This window comes from Leuciscus leuciscus, assembly GCF_965113295.1.
Source record: "Leuciscus leuciscus genome assembly, chromosome: 5".
Taxonomy (NCBI): domain Eukaryota; kingdom Metazoa; phylum Chordata; class Actinopteri; order Cypriniformes; family Leuciscidae; genus Leuciscus; species Leuciscus leuciscus.
The window spans coordinates 37,409,116-37,429,540 of NC_138729.1; the positions used below are offsets into that span (position 1 = coordinate 37,409,116).

The 20,425-nt window shown below is 37.1% G+C and overlaps 3 protein-coding genes across 7 annotated transcripts; all 3 read right to left on the minus strand.

Moving 5' to 3' along the window:
- Nucleotides 1-2,891: 2,891 nt before the first annotated feature.
- Nucleotides 2,892-6,521, minus strand: dhfr (dihydrofolate reductase). The gene is made up of 6 exons (XM_082169240.1): nucleotides 6,332-6,521; nucleotides 5,790-5,839; nucleotides 5,544-5,649; nucleotides 5,330-5,456; nucleotides 4,800-4,915; nucleotides 2,892-3,184 (listed from the first exon to the last, which is right to left on the minus strand). Exons 1-6 carry the CDS (start codon nucleotides 6,421-6,423, stop codon nucleotides 3,103-3,105), a joined length of 573 nt encoding a protein of 190 aa, XP_082025366.1. The 5' UTR covers nucleotides 6,424-6,521; the 3' UTR covers nucleotides 2,892-3,102.
- A 254-nt stretch (nucleotides 6,522-6,775) lies between these two features.
- Nucleotides 6,776-11,319, minus strand: LOC309498470 (uncharacterized protein). 5 transcript variants are annotated; one of them, XR_014205960.1, is made up of 6 exons: nucleotides 10,978-11,319; nucleotides 10,273-10,516; nucleotides 10,027-10,193; nucleotides 7,820-8,991; nucleotides 7,005-7,711; nucleotides 6,776-6,972 (listed from the first exon to the last, which is right to left on the minus strand). XR_014205960.1 is itself a non-coding variant. In XM_082169233.1 (5 exons), the coding sequence occupies exons 2-5, from the start codon at nucleotides 10,496-10,498 to the stop codon at nucleotides 7,321-7,323; spliced, it is 1,956 nt and encodes a 651-aa protein (XP_082025359.1). In that variant the 5' UTR covers nucleotides 10,499-10,516; nucleotides 11,078-11,319; the 3' UTR covers nucleotides 6,776-7,320. The 5 variants fall into 5 exon arrangements, 4 of the variants coding, with proteins under 4 accessions (XP_082025359.1, XP_082025357.1, XP_082025358.1 ...); XM_082169233.1 differs by having other exon boundaries at nucleotides 6,776-7,711; nucleotides 11,078-11,319; XM_082169231.1 differs by having other exon boundaries at nucleotides 6,776-7,711.
- A 3,203-nt stretch (nucleotides 11,320-14,522) lies between these two features.
- Nucleotides 14,523-19,694, minus strand: bco2l (beta-carotene 15, 15-dioxygenase 2, like). Its single transcript, XM_082170689.1, has 12 exons — nucleotides 19,453-19,694; nucleotides 18,639-18,810; nucleotides 18,336-18,547; nucleotides 18,036-18,151; nucleotides 17,830-17,932; nucleotides 16,756-16,887; nucleotides 16,371-16,531; nucleotides 16,110-16,280; nucleotides 15,872-16,006; nucleotides 15,601-15,783; nucleotides 15,398-15,508; nucleotides 14,523-14,769 (listed from the first exon to the last, which is right to left on the minus strand). Exons 1-12 carry the CDS (start codon nucleotides 19,490-19,492, stop codon nucleotides 14,653-14,655), a joined length of 1,653 nt encoding a protein of 550 aa, XP_082026815.1. The 5' UTR covers nucleotides 19,493-19,694; the 3' UTR covers nucleotides 14,523-14,652.
- Between the last annotated feature and the right edge of the window lie 731 nt (nucleotides 19,695-20,425).

Below are 20,425 nucleotides of genomic sequence, written 5' to 3' on the forward strand. Positions count from 1 at the left end.
GTCAGTCATTTAATGCAGGTCTATGGTCACGGTCTCAAAACACAAGCACAGAGTCCAAATTAAAACAATTCCCCGTCGTCCAAATTAAACAATTCCCCATCGTAAGTACACATTGATGGCCTAAGACACGAAACGAGCGGTTTGTGTGAGAAAACGAACAGTATTTATATCGTTTTTACCTCTTATACGCAGACATGTCCGAGTGATCTGAACTGACGTGTACGCAGACTGGTGCATAGATATATACACTAGATGTCGCCTTAAAGACATTCGTTCCAATGAACTGCCGTAGACAAGGCGACATCTAGTGTGTATCTATGCACCAGTCTGCGCACACGTCAGATCAGAGCACTTCGACATGGCTGCGTATAAGTGGTAAAAACGATATAAATACTGTTCGTTTTCTCACACAAACCGCTCGTTTCGTGTCTTAGGCCATCAATGTGTACTTACGATGGGGAATTGTTTAATTTGGACGACGGGGAATTGTTTTAATTTGGACTCTGTGCTTGTGTTTTGAGACCGTGACCATAGACCTGCATTATGACTGACAGACAAGAACGGTTTGACCTAAAAATATCAAAATTGAAACTACTGCGGAAAAAAAGACACCTACATCTTGGATGCCCTTGAGGTAAGCTAAAACATACCAAAAATGAATTTCAAAGTGAACTATCCCTTTAATGCTGAGCGTTTCCCAGTGATAGGGTGCTTTTCAATATCCCTCCTCGTCTCCTCTCTCCTCCGTCCTCCATCCTATGACCCGGAAACCGATCGAGCTCAGCCATCTTGAAGGACATCTCAATTCTCTAATTGCACCGCGAGGAGTCGAGGATCGAGGAGTGAGGAGGCTTCCTGAGGAGTCATGAGCGAGGATACACAGGTGTATCCTATGCGGAAGAGTTTTATCGACTTAAACGTGACGCACGTCTAAATTCTCCTCCCCCGTCACATCGGTCACAATCATTTTAATTTATACTTTACCTTTTCAGTTTATATAAACCACACATCTCACATATTTCAACAGGGTATCTTGCTTTATTATTATTTATTATGAATTTCTTAAATAAACAAACTTCAACAACATAAGGGCAGATCCTTTGAGTGCTGCTGATGACGCGATGAAGTGACGCTTGAGTGATCAAGTATTCCAATGTTTAAAAAAAAGTTACATTCGATTCCTCCGTCCTCCCGTCTTTTCCTTGCAGCCTTCCCTCGCATCTACAGGGGGCGGAGCTGAGACGCAAGGAAAGGAAGCGAGGAAAGGAAACGAGGATGCACAAATAAGAAATGAGAAGCACCCATAGATTGGCATTAAGATGGCTTGATGTTGGACATTCGCACATTTAGGGACCGTCTCTAAAGTGTATACGACTTTGGTATACACGTTTCTAACTCCGATAGCATTTGAATAGAACGACTTACAGTCATAAAACCTACTGTAAAGTGTTCATTTAGTGTCAGGCATAATGCGCACCCTTTGGATTTTTGATATTTATTCAAATAAATTTAAGTTTGCTATTGAAGTTAGAAACGTGTATGCCAATGTTGTATGCAACTTTAGAGACGGTCCCTAAATGTGCGAATGTCCAATGTCAAGCCAATTTTTACATTTAGTCATTTAGCAGACGCTTTTATCCAAAGCGATTTACAGTTAAACTAACAATAGGAGGACAATATGCAAGTGCTGTGACAGTTTAAGCTAATGCAATACACGTATGCATACTAACTGCATATGTATGTGTTGATTTTATGCCAGTATATCACGAAACGCTCAGCATGAAACTTTGCGCGTTAAGTTCATATTCTGAGTCCATCTTCTTGCCTGTAGCCTATATAATAGCCTACTTCCCTAATAAGGTGCAAGATTGGTCTTTCATAACACTATCAACGGAAGGGAAATCCTTGAGTATGAGGTATTGAGGGAAACCGATTATAATCCTGTTCATGGTAGAGAAAGCTGATGACATGTAGAATACACAGGGAAAGTAACAATGAAGTTATTGAATGAAACATAAACACAGCTTTTGTGTGTTTATCATCTTTTCCGCATATACTGACACAGATAATCATTTTCATTTTATGAATGAATGTCTTCGTCAGCAACACGCGCTTTTGCACCATCTGATGGTGAGGTCGACTAACAGCAGATGGAGAGTATGCTCGGCAATCTACTGCTTTTCCTGCAGTTCCTGGACGTCAATGTTGAATTTACTGTCGAATCTGAACCACTGAATTTGTGGAAGTGAATTTGCAAAGCGAAATAAAATGGACCGAAAATTGCCTGTTGAATATTATTGATTGTATTTTTAAACAGTTTGAATATTTTGGAAGTGAAATATGAAAGGTGAATATGGATTATTTAATTTTTTTATAATGAAAAGGTGTTTGAAATGTTTTTAATTGAAATATTCACAGCTTAAATATTCAACCATGTTGAATTTCAGCCCATAAAAATGCAAGCCCTAAAAATACAATGCGTTAAATGCAAGCATGGTTAATGCAATGCCTTATTTTTTTTCAAGTAATGCAATTCAACAGGCTTTTTATTTCAAAAACATTTGACATTATTCTACTTCCATAAGTGGCCCTACAGGACTGGATTTTTGAGGAACCATGTTCCTCAAAAATACATTATTGTGGTCCAAAACCAGGTGCTTCAGATTCATTCTCCAACCTCATATAAATCATTAAGAAAAGGCCACAAATCAGAAGACTTAGCAGTCAGCCCCTATGCAACATGTTGAGATATTGTGCTCATGGGAGTTTGAATCCGACTGATTTTACCCCCCTTTACCCACCCTCTTTCTTCCCATGATTTTCTGTCTACTTTTCACTTTGTATATAAAACTGCAAAAGCCCACACATAGAATTTCAAAAGAACAATCATGGAAGTAACATCAGATCTTTTAATTGTCCTGGAATCACAACATATTTTGGGCTTTTAAAATTTTAATTAATAAGGAAAGTGGACATGAGATATGAAGTGATAGAGAGAAGAAGGGGTGAAGGGGTCAGGAAATTACAAGCATAATTCAAATGAAAACTACTACATCATGCAACATGTCAGAGCCCACGTCTCCTACTTAAAAGATTTTCTTCTTAGTGGTCGGTACTCTCATACACTTCGAACACATACTGAACACCATTCTCATCCTGTAAGCCGGTGGGTACACCTGGGAATCTGACCAGAAGGAAACAAGAAAAAACAAAACAGAAGGAGCAATAAGACATTTCCAACTTTTTAAGTCAGGACTGATTTAACAAACATGCATTGCAACTAAGAACACAAGGAATAATACAAAATAAAATAATAAAACAAAACATAATACAGACACAACACGATTGCATAACATGCACAACACAACATAGCCTTTAACAGACAGACTACAAACAACAAACTCGTACTTTCATAAATACTCAGATTAAGATAGATTCTTGTTAACTTCCAATTAACTGCTGAAAATAATCAAATGAATTTGAGAACACATAACAAAATCCATTTTGCTCTTTGTCAGATGAAGTGACAGCGATCAACATCCTGTGTGGATTTAACTTCTCTTTAAATGCTTACTGTGAGCCTGAGAGACGTGACATTTGATGCAATCCACCTTTGATGCTAGATGCCATTTTTACATAACAAGAGAGCTTTTTTTCCTCATTGATGCAACTCTCTTCACTATTCTCTCTGGATACACAATACAGCATGTCTGTTCCAGTGCCAATAAATCTATCTGCTTTATTCAAGGATACGACAAGACAAATACTCCTAAACATGTATAAAAAGGTTGTACTTTATAAATGAAAGTGTTTCAAACGGTGCCGTATTAGCATTAGCAAAATGGCCTTTTTGAAATTTAACACAAATATAAATTTAATATCGCTCCTACAAATCATTATGACACGAATTATTTGCAACAGTGTTCGAAGAAGAAAAAACAGTGTGTGTGTGCGTTGGTCCACCAACATGAACATGTGAGAAATGCCGGTAAGCAAGAAAAAGTGCCATACTCTTAAAAGCAATACAAAAGTTTGGGGTCAGTATGATTTTTTAAAATGTTTTTGAATGCTTTTGAAGCATGTCTTTTATGCTTAAGAAAGAATTTATTTGCTCAAAAATAGTCAAAATAATATTGTTAAATAATATTACAATTTAAAATAACCATTTTCCACTTGAATACGCTTTAAAATATAATTTATTCCTGTGATTCGAAAGCTGAACTTTCAGCATCATTACACCAGTCTTCAGTGTCACATCATTTTAATGTGCTGATTTGCTACTCAAGAAACATTTTAAATGATTATTAATGTTGAAAACAGTTGTGCTGCTTTAACAATTTTGTAGTAACTGATAGATTTTTACAGGATTCTTTGATTAATAGAAAGGTTAAAAGAATAGCATTAATTTGAAACATAAATCATTAAACATGTCTTTACCATAATTTTTTAAAATCAATTTAATACATTCTTGCTGAATAAAATAATTAATTTTTATTTATATATCTAAAAAAAAACACCTTACTGACCCCAAACTCTCTAATGGTAGTGTTCAGTGTATTTTTCCTTGCCTGCTGTCCATGACATCACAGCATATACACCAACAGATTAGTTGCTAATGAAAGACTTCAAAGCAAGCTCTAGAGAAATTAATCACATGGCATTTATGGCTAAGGTGATAGGCAAAAAAAAAAAAAAGGTTTGAGCTGAGCAACTGCCTTTGTGATGAACTGCAATGCTAACCTCTCTCCGTGTATTACAGACCTCAATGTAAGCATTCAAACAACTGTATAAGCACTCACTCAGACAGGAGCTTGTACTTGTCCATTTTAATATCAGGTATAAATGTGTCACAGTCAAACTGCTTGAGGACCCGTGTTACAAAAAGACGCCTGGGACCAGAACGCTCCATCACCTCCTAAAGAACACAGCACAACATTCACAAACAGTGTATGATGATTACATTGTACAAGACATTAACAGAATGAAGAGGAAGGAGTATGAAGGAAGGGAGTCTTTTGTGCATTTTGCCTTGAGGCAGTTTCCATAACAACTGATTATACAGAGATCTGAACTACACTGAGCTGTAACTATAACAAAGTATAGGTGGGTGTATAATGTATGTTGTTGCACGCACACTGTATAACCGGTGAAACAGCCAATTTTACCCCAAAATTAGGAAATATCATATTACTTTACAAAACAAATATAAATAAATTTCATGAAACTGGAGGAAATCAAAAATAGAAATATAAGAAGTAAATGAAAAGGTTGCAGTGATGGGACGATTTAGAGATCAGTGTTTGGTGTAGGCAATCAGTCCTGTACCAACCTTGTACAGAGCACTGCCACCAATTATCCAAACCTGGTCCACTTGTTTTTCGACCTCAGAGCCGTCTAACAGACGGAGAGCTGAACTCAAGTCTGAAGCAAGGTAGTGAGCTCCCTCTGGGGCTGTCCTACGCAGTGAGTGATAGAAAAATCAAAACATTTTAAACTTATAAGTGGTACTGTAAGGTTAAATAAAGTGCAAACATTTAGATTACTTGAGCTCTCTGCTGAGAACTATGTTGATCCTGTTCTTTAGGGGTCTGTTTTGAGCAGGAATAGAGAACCAAGTCTTTCTGCCCATGATGACCACATTCTTTTTACCTGTCAAATGACATACAGAGTGAATGCAAAAGACAACAATACAGAGATTAGGTTAAAGATTTGACTAATTTCAGAAGAAGAAAAAAAGAAGAAAAAAAAAGACAATAAGAGGAATGACAAATATGAAAGCACTGTATTACCCTCAACTGAAGGGGTCATGGTCATCTTCTGAAAGTGCTTGAATTCATTACTAAAAATATAAGAAAGAAGAATCAAAGCTAATGGTTGGGATATACTGTATTTTGAAGCTTGCTTTGTGTAAAAGGTTAGGAACATGTCAGGTGTTTTTTTCTTCTTCTGCAGGACAAAGTTCAAGCTCTAACTCAAGACCTGTGAAATCATAAAATATGCGATTTCATATTTCTTGTTTCTACCATTCTGTCTCAATGATTTTGTAAGACGTTTTCATTTTATTAATTTGTCAATAGTCATTTTGAAAAACTGTCACAACATCGATTTATATATATTAAACATATAACTGCAAACGAGTAACAACTTATAGCTGTTGCAAAATACGAAACTCATAAAACGTTGCCCTGGAAAACAACCAACACTTTTGTATCAATATAACAGATTATTATATTATATATTATTATATATTATTGTATCATTATAACAGAACATGGAGAGTTAGCAACAGAACATGGAGAGTTAGCAAAAAAACGATCGGCTTCTCGCTCACCTTAGTCTTATTGGATGCCATGGTAGATTTCCATTGTTCCCTATTCCCATATCTGGACAAACTGCTACTATACAGTTGAGTATTCGAAACATAACTATCCTAAATGTAAATAACAATTCAAACTTTAGCTAGTACTACGCACTGTATGGTCTTCCCGCCAGCGAATGTACGAATGCGCGTAGAACGCTTGGCTCATAAATATGAATGACGTTACGTGACGCTCGTAAACTGATTTGCTGTAGGACTGCGTTGGCGCTAGTACATTGTCCAATGAACTTATTCTATTATTGTGAAGGAGTCGCTCTTCCTGTCACGTGTATTGAAAAGTTGCCCATCAAGAAAAAAGTGCACAGACTGAAAGCAGCGTTTATGAGCACCTTTTGAATTTTCAAGGTACAATTATAATACGCGGATAAATATATAAACACAGCACAAATGAACAGATATGAGTACAATATTTTATTGGTACATATGTTCTTTTTTGCTAAATAATATTTGATTGCATTTTATTACACATTTCCCAGCGACATCAAAGGATTGTGATAAAACAACAGAAACATTTTAAATATGATTTTTCCTTTTTCTTATCCTAGGATATTTGCATAAAACATAAGTATTCAAATATAACAAAGTGCATGATACTTTTTTTTTTTTTACTTGACAAAGCATGAACAATCTGGTTCATCTTTTAAAAAACACAACAAAACCGAACAAAAAACAATTAATATCGGTCCAAAAATACATAATGTGGTCAACAATTTAAAAACTCAAAGGCCAAAATGGGCTTATATGGATAGAAAATGGACAATTGATACATTTTATTTCATTGTATCAAACAATTTGATCCTTTATGTATAATTGTATTAAATGCATATTACATTTATACATATATTTCTTAGAATATCCCAGTTTTATAGAATAATCACACGAAAATGATACTGACAGTACAACTATTTTTTAATCTCAGCATGGCCTTTTCTTTCCCCAGCTCATGTCCATGTTATTTGCAGTGTATGGCGCCTCCTTTTGGTTTTGCATTGTAACTTTGTGATATTGTTTAAAGTCATTGCCCAGCATCCACTCAAATCCAAATGGGACAAGCGCCTACAAGTGTTTACAATATGTACTACAGTCTCCATTGTGATATCTGAGCGGTTCAGACTAACAGATCGAAGGCAGTGCAGTGGGGGACTGTCTAGGGCCCCGAGGGGTTTGGCCGGATGGTTTAGGACAAGTCTAAATACAGGGTCCAGTCGACAGGGAACAGCGATTAGCGAGAGCTTCCGAAGGAGTGAAGCACCCCTAAGCAGTGCCCACAGCACTCCCTTCAGAGACCTACAACTCAATGCAGGCTTCATTTGCCGTTCATCCAATGAAAAACTGTTGGGAAAAAAGAACACTGAATGGAAAGCAGTATATAGCACATTTGATTTAAAGGGAAAAGAGCATTAGCATGAAGTTTAGCAAGAATGACAACATTTGACTTACTTTAGTGTTAAAGAGTGGAGGTGTGGAAGGCATGGTAAATTAGAAAGAAGGGCTTCGTCTTCACCCTCCTCCTCAGCATCATCATCATCATCATCATCTCCATTCAAATTAGTGCTGGGTGGGTCTAAATGAACAGTGAGAGAGTTGAGTCTGGGACAGGCATGGATGAGCTCCAGAAGAGGAGTATGTCCATCAGCTCTGATCCCTTCCAAGGTGAGCGAGAGCAGGTGTGAGCCTGAGGCTCTCAGGGCTGGAACCAAATCAGACAGAAGACCAGCAAACTGTAGAGAAAGGCAGTGTAGCTGTCCAGAAAACCTACTGAGTCCTCTTGCTAAAATGGTTGCCTGTTCGAAGTTGTCAGTATTATGATGAGCATTATTCTGGAGACAGTCCAAAGACAGGGCATGCAGGTCAGGGCAGATCTTCCCTACTGCCTCCAAAGTATCCAGAGACAGTCCTTGTACATCCTTGAGAGATGTTGTCACACTATCTCTTCCATTACAATCCCTACTTCTACCTCCATCTTTTTTATAACTCTCTCCTGATGTCCCTGTCCATTCATTTATCTCTGTAGTATCACTAGCATCCATGTGACTCTCCTCTATTGATAACCATTCATCTATTTTTCCTTCTAAAGTAAAACTCTCCTCTCCATCTGCACTCAGTAAACTGCTGTCTTTCAAGTGGTCTTCCTGTGTCCGCTTTGCCCACATATCTTTAAGATGTGGCACACCTTCTCGACGAGTGAACTCCTCTGTCACCTCAAACTGTCTGTTCTGTATGAGAACACAAGCCTGTCCCAGTCCCTCCACTGCCAACCTCTGAAGACCAGACAAGCTCAGCAGAAGGAATGCAACTGCCGCTACTGCATCTCTCTCATTTTCTGCTAAACCGATATCCAACGCAAGCAGACTGCTGAAGGTGTTTGCATTCAAGACAAGGGGTTCTTGGTAGGCCAGAGGCAGAAGGCCTGCAGGGGTGAGGTGAAGGCACCGCGACACATCCAGGTGTTTCAGCTTGGAGCATTGGCGGCAAACCACCGTTATCACTCTCTGATCACAAAGAGTTCCAGCCAAGGAGAGGAAACGGAGACGACGTTGGCTGCCTAGGAGCTCACACAGCACTGATGCAGATATATTCTGTGCGCCACTAAGATCCAGAGACTGAAGATTCTGTGCAAGACAGAGACAAGTGAGTGAAAATAAGAATTGTAAGAGCTTTGCATGTATTGTCAGGCAAGACTAACAACATTCACAATTTGTTTGCATGTTTTTACAGTGTTTGCAAGGCAGCATTTTACTAACATTCCTCAAACATTCTGGTTTGGGTAACTAAGGGTTTGTTCTATTTTATTATATTAATTACAATATATACACTGCTATTCAAAAGTTTTTATTAAGCAAGGATGCATTAAATTGATCGAAAGTGACAGTAAAAACTTTTACATTGTTACAAAACCAAATTCTATTTCAAGTGAATGCTGTTCTTTAAAACTTTCTATTCATCAAATAATCCAAAAAAAGAATGCATCACGATTTTCACAAAATATCAAGCATAACCGTTTTCAATATTTCAATATTAATAATAAGAGGAAATGTTTCTTGAGCACCAAATATTAAAATTATTTCTGAAGGATCACGTGACACCGTAGAAACAAAAAAAAATCTTAACAATTAATATTATATATATTTTTATTATATTACCATTATATAGGATTTGATTATTTACTAATTTTATTTAATTTATATTTTTTTCATAAATATGATCTATCTGATTTGTCACATTTAATCGTTAAAGTTGAAAAATATCCCACTGATGTATGATAGATTGTTCAGCATTCAAAATGTAGCCAACAGTGATGTTATTGTAATATTTGCATACTGCATTTTTTATCCTCCTTGCACATATTTAATAAATTAGCAGGGATGGCTTCCACTGCACAATGACTGTGATACATTTTGTGTGCAACTGACCGTAAACAACAACAGTATATTATTCATCAAAGCTTACCTAAAACTTAAAACACTATTCTTTTGCTGCTTTGCTGGCACTGATATTCACCAATGGAAATTCAGATCTAATTGGCGTATCTGGTATTTGCTGTCTGATAACGGTTACTTTAAAGTTCACTGAAGCCTTACAAGCACATCTGTATGTTTGTGCAAAAACGAAATATACCCAAGTTAGAAGGGGTGTGTGTGTTTAACCTGGCAGCGTATCTGGATAAGAGAGCAGAGGTTGGCATTGACAAGGCTGCATGCAGATGAGAGGGACAGACAGCTCAGCTGCGGGAGGAGAAGGAGGTGCAGGGCAGCACGTGTCAACAAATTACGTGAGGACAGGATGCACAACAGCTCTTCCAACAACTCGCCAGCTGAAAGGGAAACACACAGATAAAATAAATACTTTGATAAACACTCACTCACACATGCACAAGTCTTTTCAATACTCACGTAATGAGCTGAAAGGACCCATGACGTATCTGAAAACATACTGGTCCATGTATTTTTGGGCATAATCTTTCACCCACATATCCTTCATGTTCTCAGCTAGGCTTTGAAGACAAAGGCCAATCAGTGTGGAAGGTTTGTCCTCATCATCAGTCCATTCCTTCTTGCATTTTTTCTTCTTCTGACTTTCCCTCTCTGGTGTGGGCTCGAGTTGCCGGAACAAGGGCATATTTGACCCTGACAGTTACTGACATAGATAAAGACAATAAAAGCATTATCATGACATGAAGCACAATGGCCTTACAGAGCCACACCTCACCTGTAAAGAGCTGTGCGCACTGCTCAAGGCATAGTTTAATACTCATAAATATAAGAGAAAACCTGTTTTAAAATATACAATTGACCAAAATGCAACAAAATAGCAGGTGTACTGAATCATAAACTGAAAATATCAGTGTTAAATAGTAGTGAATTAAGTTTACTAAAAAATAGGTCTTACCAACAGCTGAAGATCAGTTTTGTGTTCCTTGGCAAAGACATTACCTTAATATTCAGTCTAAACACAAGTCCATAAGTTTGAAGCCCATACATGTATTATTGAGGTAATGTCTTTGCCAAGGAGCACAAAACATTACCTCAATAATACATTTATGGGATTCAAGCTTATGGATTAAGGTAATGTCTTTGCCAAGGAACACAAAACATTACCTTAATATTCAGTCTAAACACAAGTCCATAAGTTTGAAGCCCATAAATGTATTATTGAGGCCGTAGTAACGAGAAATCACTGACTATGTAATGCACTTACAAATGAACTAACGTTTCTGTATGTCAACACGACAGACCTTTGCTCTAAACGTCTAAACACTTTCCTCGCTCCAGTTTGACAAATTTAGCTATTGTGAATAAGCAAACAGTTGTCAGTTGTTTGCAGAAAGTAAACCATTTCTATTTCTCCTTCTCCCGTTTGTTGAGTGATGAAGAGTCAAATTCAGTTGAAGTTGAAATCAAATCAGCACTTCCGTGTAGCACGAGCGCCACCTAGTGTTTTGGAGATCATTTCTTCTTCTTCTTCTTCTTCTTCTTCTTCTTCTTCTTCTTCTGACTTTTAATGGCGGTTGGCAAACAACTTTTTAGTGTGCATTACCGCCACCTTCTGAAATGGAGTGTGGATCAGAAAAGCCTACATTACCCGCCACAAAAATAAATAAATAAATAAATAAATACCTAAAATAAATAAATAAAACTACTAATAATAATACAATATTATTCCCATCATTATAAACACAATTTTAATAATAACTAAACTCTATATCCTTCTAATAAGCCCATTTTCCCCCCAAAAACTAAATATTGCTCTATACCTACATGCCCTGAATCCAGTGGTAATATTTCCTCATTTTCAAATATTTTTTTTTTTCTCTACTTAGCCTATCTTTCAGAATCATCCTTTCCTGCTTGTACCTATGGCAATTAATAATGACATGTTATATTGACTCTATACTATTACACTGCTCACACAACCCAGTTTCATGTTTCCCTATTACTTTAAGTGTAGGCCTACTATTTAATCCAGTATGCCCAAATCTCATTCTCAAAATAATGTCCTCTTCTTTTTTTATTTCTTTTATTTTCTCTCATTCCTCCTACCTGCTTTTGTTTCCATATTCCACTCCTCCTGCCACTTCTTTTTCATTTCTGCTTTGATTATGCTTCCAACTTACTATAATTTACTGCCATATTTACCTCTGTTTTTTATGTTGCACTTTTTGCATATTTGTCAGCCAATTAATTTCCAACTCCTCCTATATGGGCTGGAGTCCAGATACATTTCACTATTATTCCTACTTTATTGAATCTGTAAAAAGTTTGGGCTATTTCCAACATAATCCTGTCTTGCTTCTGACTGCATGTTTTTGAAACTGGTTATCGCACTACTTGAATCTGACCCTTTTAACACTTTATTTGGCTTATTATTTTCTACCCACTCAGGGGCTAAAAGAATGGCCAACATTTCTCCTGTAAACACTGATAAATTAACATTAACTCTTTTATTTAACATCACATTTAATTCTGAACGCAGCTTTTTGATGCATCACTGTATATCTTAATAAACATAGAATAATGTTCCTCTAAATATCTAATAACCTGAATCCTGTCTATACTTCTCTATTTTTTCCACTCTAAAAGATGCGTAACTACCCCTAACTCCCCTAATAGCCAAGGTGGGACACTGGATAATGGCACAGTGGGGCTTAACATTATATCATATCTCATTGACTGCATTTCCTATTATCCAACCAAAGCTTTTAATCTGCCGTCTTTCTTTTTCTTGACAAGGTTGTAACACCTTCTGAGTCGGGTGATTTTCCTTATGCCCTTTTAAGTTTACCCAGTACGTTAATGCTATCTGATTTCTTCTAATATTCAATGCATATTCATTCATTTCTACTTGTTGTTTTGTTTTAAAAGCACCACAACAGAGTCTCAAAGCCTTATATTGAATTACAACTTTTTTAGTAATGTTCTCGAAGCAGACTGATAAATTGTACATCCATAATCAAGAACTGGCCAAATTAATCCAATGTATACTGCTTTCAATGAGATCCTTGCTCCCCACTCTCTACCTCTCAAACATCTTACAACATGTTGTAGCCTATTCTTGTACATTTTCCAATTAAGTTTTTTGTCAAACCTTATCCCGAGATACTTAAAACACGTCACTCTCTCTAAATTTTTTCCATAAAGTTTAAGTTTAATCTGTTCCTAAATTTTCCTTTTTGAAAAACAGACTACTTTGGTCTTTGCCACTGAAAACCTAAAACCCCATTCTATTCCCCAACACTCTAGTTTCCCCATTGCCTCTTGCATTTTCCTCACTATATATTCTATATTTCTTCCCTTTTTCCACACAACACCATCATCTGCAAATAAAGCAACACTTATAGATCTATCAACTTTACTAAACACTTCATTCATCATAAAAAACTGGACTATTACTCCCTTAACGAGTTCCATTTTCCACTAAATAATCCAACTATACATTCTCCCTCTTATTCTGAAATAACTTAATAATTAGTCCTTGTTTCCACAACATATCGTATGTCTTCTCTACATCAAAAAATACAGATACCATACTTTATTTATTAATTTCACTCTCTAAACATATAGAGCTGAGTCTATTGTGCTTCGTCCCTTTCTAAATCCGCTCTGGTAATCCTTTAATAGTTCCTTTGTCTCTAAATAATACTTTAATCTTTCATTTATAATATTTTCCATAATTTTCCCTACATGTGATGTCAAAGCAATCGGTCTATAACTTTCTACCAAACTCGGATCCTTACATGGTTTACATATGGGGACAAAAATCGATTCTTTCCACTGTTTTGGCAAACACCATACCTTATTATATAAATGTAATAATATTTCTTTACTCCTATCATTTAAATTCTTTATCATACAATAACTTATTTGATCATTCCCTGACGTTGTTTTTCCTGATCTTCTTATAACATTATTCAATTCTCCTATTGTAAACATCATATTTATAGCACTTTCACTGTCCCTATCATCCTGTATAGCTTCTACATTTTCTCTTACTGTTTTCTCCCTCTGTATCTTTTCCTCATTACTCAAATTACCATTACAATGCATTTTAACCAAGTCCTTGCCAACAACTCTGCTTTATCTTTGCTTTCTATTACTACTTTCTCTCCATCTTTCGTTATAGGATAACCACACTCTTTTTTTTTATTGCCTGACATTCTCTTAATCATACCTCATACTCGATCTAATGATACTGTACTTCTTCCTAAAGATTCACAATACTTCCTCCAAAAAATATTTTTAACTCTCTGTATTGTTTTCCTAACTACATCCTGCTTTCTTTTATATTCAATTAAATTCTGAGAGTTATGTGTTTTTTTCAAGACTTTAAATGCCTTATTTCTATCTTTAATTACCTTTGTGCATTCTTGCGTCCACCAAGGAACTATTTTCTTTCTATTTCTACCACCTCTTTTTGGTATCAACTCTTTTGCTGCTCCTAGAATAATACTACTTATTTCTGCAATGAGATCTTCAATTCCCTTATTAATTCTAACCTTTAATTTCCTTCAGTTAATATACTTGTTCCTGTAATATACCTGCTTCCTCAATCTGTAATCTCTCAGTGAACAAGATCCTAGAAATACACGCATAAAAGCAAAATGTTGTTTACAATATAAAAAATATAGTGTCAAAAACCAGACATGTCAGTTTCTCCAATGTATTTAATGGTAATTAAATCAATAAAGGATGAAATTACTCTTTCAAAAAAGATGCAGAATGGTTTGTTCAATGGTTTCACTCTTATGAGTTGATTTGAGCTGGTGATTTTCTATTTTAGCTCATCTCATTGAAGAGTCCATGAGTGCCATATGGGATGTCCACTGGAGCTTCTGCTCGTCCAAGCTCTGTGAAGGTCTTGGCGTCAAGGACTAGGAGGAAACTGCTGTTTTTCTAAAGAGAGTTACATGACAATATCACATCTGTCGCAACAGAATTCTTTGATTTGAATTTTGACCAAATTATGTATCTTATGTATGACAACATTTTTTAAACAAATTGAATCCCCTTGCTCTCCAGGGGTGATCATATTTGATCTAAGATCATTTCTCAAATGTGCGTACATGTAATTCAGAAAAAAATTACGTACAAAAAAAAAAAAAAAAATCTTTTGAAATCTTTAAATCGTGAATCTTGAAATGGTGCGCAGTTGAACGGTTTCAGATCTCCATCTTGTAAACGCCACCTAATTCCATTAGCATATTAGAGCACCAGTCAACTTCCAAATCCTTTACTTGAGATTGGCAAGCGGCAAGAATTGCTTAGATTTTTAAATACCTGCAGGACTCTGACTCTGCCAAAAGGGAAAGTGTGTACGCCTGCATAGAACATGTGGCGTTTTTATAAATCTGTTGGCGTACACACTCTAAGATCAAATCTGTGCATACGCACGTTTTATAAATGAGACCCCAGAGTATTTGTCAAAAGGAAACTAAATACTAAAGTCTTAATATTAATATGTCTAATAAAAGAAAGTCAATGGAGCTAGACAACAAGGGTATGATGACACCATGAAACTCACCTCTCTTGGTGTAATGACCACAGACATGACCACTCCATCGTCCTCATCCTTAGCATCAGGTGCTGGAACAAACACTGGTTCTGATGGGAACAAACCAACATGGCGCCACACCTACATACAACAAAACAGATCAAACATTATATTCCCAATTATAGTGAACAGTCAGAAATCTCAAATAAAAGTATTTTCATTTAAGACGGTACCTTTAGCTTCTTTCCTTCTAGATCCATCTTAAGCAAAGAGTCACCAAAAAGGTGTCCAAAGCCACAGGCGTAGAAATAGCGATAAGGACGAGCATTGTAGTAAGTGTAGTTTATCTGTGGAAACTCAAGACCACCGTACTGCAACAGGTCATCATTGTAGAGATCTTCATGGGTGAGGAACACCTATTATAACCAAAGAGAAATGACTTTTATTGATATCTATTAATATTATTTTTCCAGTCCCCCCTCTCTCCACAACTTGTTCACTTACCCCAGTTGTAGTCTTCACAGCAGAGGCAGTGGTGTACGGCAAATTGATGAGGTTGTGGTCATTGGGCTCCTCTTCCATAACGTCCAGAGGCAGTACATATCGGCGTGGTAAGTTTGTACACAATGAATTGAAGAACTGGAAAAGCCAATAGACGTTGCATCAAAGTTACTTTTTATGAAGCTGAAAAAGAGGTCAATACTGTCGATGTTTGACATTTATTGGATTGTAAAGGTATTACCTTGTCAAGTTCTTCCCCAGATGCCTGACGAAGGTTCTCCATCGTGAAGTCACCAATCACACTGCCATCATCTCCACAGCACATGTCCATAATCAAATATCCATTATCCTCATATGCATTAATCTGGTGCAGGGTGAACATGGCACTGCTGTAGTATTTTGTCTTGATGAGCTGCAGGGATGAAAACAGAGGTGAAGCGGCAGAAATACACAGTGCCCACAATTAGATGTCAGTATGATGTTGTTATAGACTCTGCCTTGCCTGGCCAGTGCGTCTGTCTGCCACATGGAAGATGGTGTCTAGATCCGGGTTCCAGGACATGACTTTACTAAAGCTCTTTCCAGCAACTCTGTACAGCATGAATTTCAGCAGGTCTAGCTGGATCGGCTGCTCAATGAAGACTATGTAATTCTCCGACATGACTGCAAACAGTAACGCAAAATAAAAGAACAAACATAGAAAACAGAAAAAAAATCATTATTTTGAATCTGCTTGTTTTGGTGGATCTCCAGGAACAAAGGTGTGGCCCATATTTCCAACCCTATGTAAATAGATGCAAAATAATTCTTGTAATATTACAGATGGATGAAGAAGCAGAAAGGCAGATCAGATGATCTAAAAATGCAAATATGTTAGGCAAATTTACCAAAACTGTGGTAGTATGACGGTTTTCTGGGGTTAGAAGCAGGAATAGAGCAAAGAATCTCAGCATCAGACAGATCAGCAATATCGTTCGTCCCTTCACCTGGTGGTACTCGGAGGATATGGTAGAAGAAGCCTTTGAGAAAAAAAATAGAAGGTGAAGTGCCTTTTTTGTTGTTAAAATATTAATTTAATATACATTTGTTGTTATATATATATAACAACATATAATATATATATATAGGCCCATGTGTTGGGGGTGGGAATATGTGTTTGAGGTGGTAGATGGGAGGAGTCTTTTGGTTTGAAACAGTTGTTTGCGAGTTCACACTTATAGCACTTTCACATATAAATCGATATGGTAAAGAGTATACATATTTGGTGTGCTGTCCAAGGCATACATGCCAACCCTCCCGATTTTTCCGGGAGACTCCCGAATTTCAAAGCCCCTCCCGAAAATCTCCCGGACCGACCTTTCTCCCGATTTCCACCTGGACAACAATATTGCTACACCATCCGTTAAAATGAAGTTAATTCGGCCAGCGCTCATACCTGTATTTACATCCTGTTTTCGGTTGAAGTCCAAAGTAGTCGATTGTCGAGTTCACGCGCGTGATCATAGGTAACTAAACATATGCGCGTGAACTCGACAATCGCTGGCCGAATTAACTTTATTCATATCTTTCACATCTACTGCAGTCAGATTCACCCGTGTTAACTCTAAAGGAATCACTCACATGACCTGTGCACTTGTAATGTAAACTTGCACTTGTAAAAGCAGGTTATACTGTCTATGTTAAAAATTGACCGGAGTTCTCCTGTAAGGAAATGAATTTGTCAAATAAACCCCCCCTCCCCCCTTTTAAATATCTCCCTAATTCTGAGGTCTCAAGGTTGGCAAGTATGGTCCAAGGGGAGGGCCCAGAGCTCGGATTTTGGCCCGAAGTACTCCCCTATCCCTGGTTGGAATAGGAACAGTTAAGAGTGAGGAGTTGGGATTGGTGGAGGGATGCTGGAAAACTGACAGGAGACGTTAGAGTTTAATTGTGTTTTAAAAAGCAAAAATGAGCCATCTCACCTTTACTGCCATATGAGTTTCCCATGTTGTAAGTCGCTCCTTCACTGTCATAATGTGGATGAGCTGTTGCTGCATTAATTGCAATATATTTTGACCAATCCACCTTTCAAAACCAAAATCACATAGAGATAACTGTTCATTTTAGGAAAACACTGTCCATGTTATCTCACTTAATTATTGTATCTGTGAAACATTGTCATATATACCTTCTCTTTGGTTTCCAGGCTCACAGGGTCGATTCTACGCATGAAGTTGGTCTCTGTGCTTACGTAAAAATCTCCTTTGTACTTAACAAAGCTCACTCCTGCATTATCAGTCGCCTCTGTTAATCAAACACAACTGATGATTAGAATGGGTTCAGATGAAGGTTTTGTAGTAATTGCATCAAATTTGTCAAGTACTGTACTTATGATCTTATCTTTATAGATAGGCCTGATTAGCTTAAGTGTTCTGTCTGAATTTCTGATCAGGTACGCATGCCACTTTCACCTCCAACTGATGCTTACTTGGAATCTGAAAACGTGAAAAGAACCGAGCGAAGAAGTTCTTGCATGGGTCAGGTGTTGCCAGGGTGCCAAATTCAGACACCACAATTCGGTTGTTCTCTGCGTTCTGTACATAAGAGTCACTGCGCAAAAAACGGCTGCTGTAGGTCACCTGACCATCTTTAATGTGGAAACGATGCATCAAGGCCATGCCGTCAAACCAGTGGGTGAATCTAAGGAGGAAGAGATGAAGCCAAATAAGCAAAAAAACCAATAAAAATAAATGTATCTTGCTCTGATTATAGCAATATTTTGCCCTCTTACTTGCTTTCACCAAACTCAAATTTGCCAGGTCCATTCCTAAGGAAGCTGCCAGTGACCCAGGAGGGAATTTGCCCCTTAATAACCGTACTGATGGGGTCTGGGGTCTCCTCTACAGAGCTCACAAGAGGACCAATGAACTCCAGACCACTGGCAGATGGCCGTTTTTTGTTAGCTGAGAAGAAATCACACCATAACAAATCATGAGAGCTGTGACACAGACAATGTGGTGGATGATTGGACTGTACAGAGTTCTGGAGGACATCCGAGCTAATAAAGAACAATTGTATCTTAATCATAAACAGAATGAAATGCATTAATATAGAGAACGTAAAGAAATAAAGTGTTGCAAAACTCAAATTGCTTTTGATTATCTCTTCTGTGTGTGTTGCCTTAAATATTCCCTAGCCTTGACCCACCAACCAGGATGATATACCTAATTTACTGTAGACCATCACTAGCTTTCTAACTACAGGATTTCATAGATTTGAAGGAATAGTTCAGTTTTAGAGCCCTGTCTTAAAAAAACAAAAACAATTCTAATAATAATTTTTTCCAATGAATACTGGTTTGCCACAATAAAAGAATTAATGCACCAGTTTATTTTCAGGAACAATAAAAGCCTTAGCTAGCTTAGCCTATGGGCAATACACATAACTGATTTTCATTTATCTCTAATCATAGATCAGACAACAGAACAGATGGTGTAAACTATCAGCTCAAATTTGCTTATCTATGTTAGTGTAATTTCTAACTTTGATTACATAACACACTGAGATGAGACTATAGTAGCCTAGTAGAGCATAGAAAGGCTTACCTGGCACTTTATACACTGGATCATGTGCAGGCTTAGACATGACTTTGGCTGTTAAGATTCTTGTTCTTCATAACATGACACACTAAACTGAAGAGGTCGAACAAACAATGAGATTCTGACAATAAAAGACTGTCCCATAATCACATGACAGGGAGGGATGGGCTAAATCTAAAGCGAACTGGACTTTGAACAGAGCCAAAACAACAGAGTGTGCTGCTGTTCAGTTGACACATAACCCTCGGTTTCACAGACGAGGCTTAAGCCGAGTCCCAGACTAAAATGCATGTTTGAGCTGTTTTAACTGAAAGCAACTCGCACTGACATATCTTTAAGTACGTCAGTGCCATCCATTGTTTTGTCTCAAGATGCACCATAAGGTTTTTTTTCTTTCTTTCTAATGCACATTTATAAAAGCTGGGGGCTGTTTACACGACACAGTTTTCAACATCACTCAATGTTTGGGTGGCTGACAACGCAAATTTTTGAAAACGGGATTCAAAGTGCACGTTTTTGAAAATGGTCTTCGTGTAAACAACAATAAAAACGTGAATCTGTGAAAAAGATGACGTCATGCACATTACATGTTAGTGTTTAATCGCCATCTGGCTACAACGTTTTTACCTAACAAATAAGTTGGGGTTTGCGGTTTTCTAAAAGGTAATTAAAGTTCACGCAATCCCACTAATTTGCAAAACTTGCATTTCAAAGTTATATTTTAGGGGAGCGCGGGGCACAACCGTTATAACGCAGGGCTAGTTGTAACACGATTGTTTTAAATACTTCCGCACATGCATGGATGACGAAACTTTGTGTATTTACCAGTTGCCATATCAACACTATATAGAAAAAAAATTTCCGCCAAAATTATTATTTTTTTTGGAAGATATCCATAGACATTTATTAAACCATAGCAAAAGTAAATTTCTTACTTAAGTTAATTTTTCATCTCTATTTTTTGTGTTTATTTAAAATA

What these genes read in the sequence shown, in the direction of transcription:
- LOC309498470 (XM_082169233.1), bottom strand. Translation starts at nt 10,498, where the DNA reads ATGCCCTTGTTCCGGCAACTCGAGCCCACACCAGAGAGGGAAAGTCAG. An exon ending in TTATCCAGATACGCTGCCAG is followed by an intron (nt 8,992 to 10,026) that starts GTTAAACACACA and finishes TGTCTTGCACAG; the next exon opens with AATCTTCAGTCTCTGGATCT. An exon ending in CTCCACTCTTTAACACTAAA is followed by an intron (nt 7,712 to 7,819) that starts GTAAGTCAAATG and finishes TTTTCCCAACAG; the next exon opens with TTTTTCATTGGATGAACGGC.
- bco2l (XM_082170689.1), bottom strand. Translation starts at nt 19,492, where the DNA reads ATGTCTAAGCCTGCACATGATCCAGTGTATAAAGTGCCAG. An exon ending in TCCAGTGTATAAAGTGCCAG is followed by an intron (nt 18,811 to 19,452) that starts GTAAGCCTTTCT and finishes ATTTCTTCTCAG; the next exon opens with CTAACAAAAAACGGCCATCT. An exon ending in CAGACAGACGCACTGGCCAG is followed by an intron (nt 16,281 to 16,370) that starts GCAAGGCAGAGT and finishes TCATCCCTGCAG; the next exon opens with CTCATCAAGACAAAATACTA.
- dhfr (XM_082169240.1), bottom strand. Translation starts at nt 6,423, where the DNA reads ATGTTTCGAATACTCAACTGTATAGTAGCAGTTTGTCCAGATATGGGA. An exon ending in TGGCATCCAATAAGACTAAG is followed by an intron (nt 5,840 to 6,331) that starts GTGAGCGAGAAG and finishes TTATATTTTTAG; the next exon opens with TAATGAATTCAAGCACTTTC. An exon ending in GTGGCAGTGCTCTGTACAAG is followed by an intron (nt 4,916 to 5,329) that starts GTTGGTACAGGA and finishes TGTGTTCTTTAG; the next exon opens with GAGGTGATGGAGCGTTCTGG.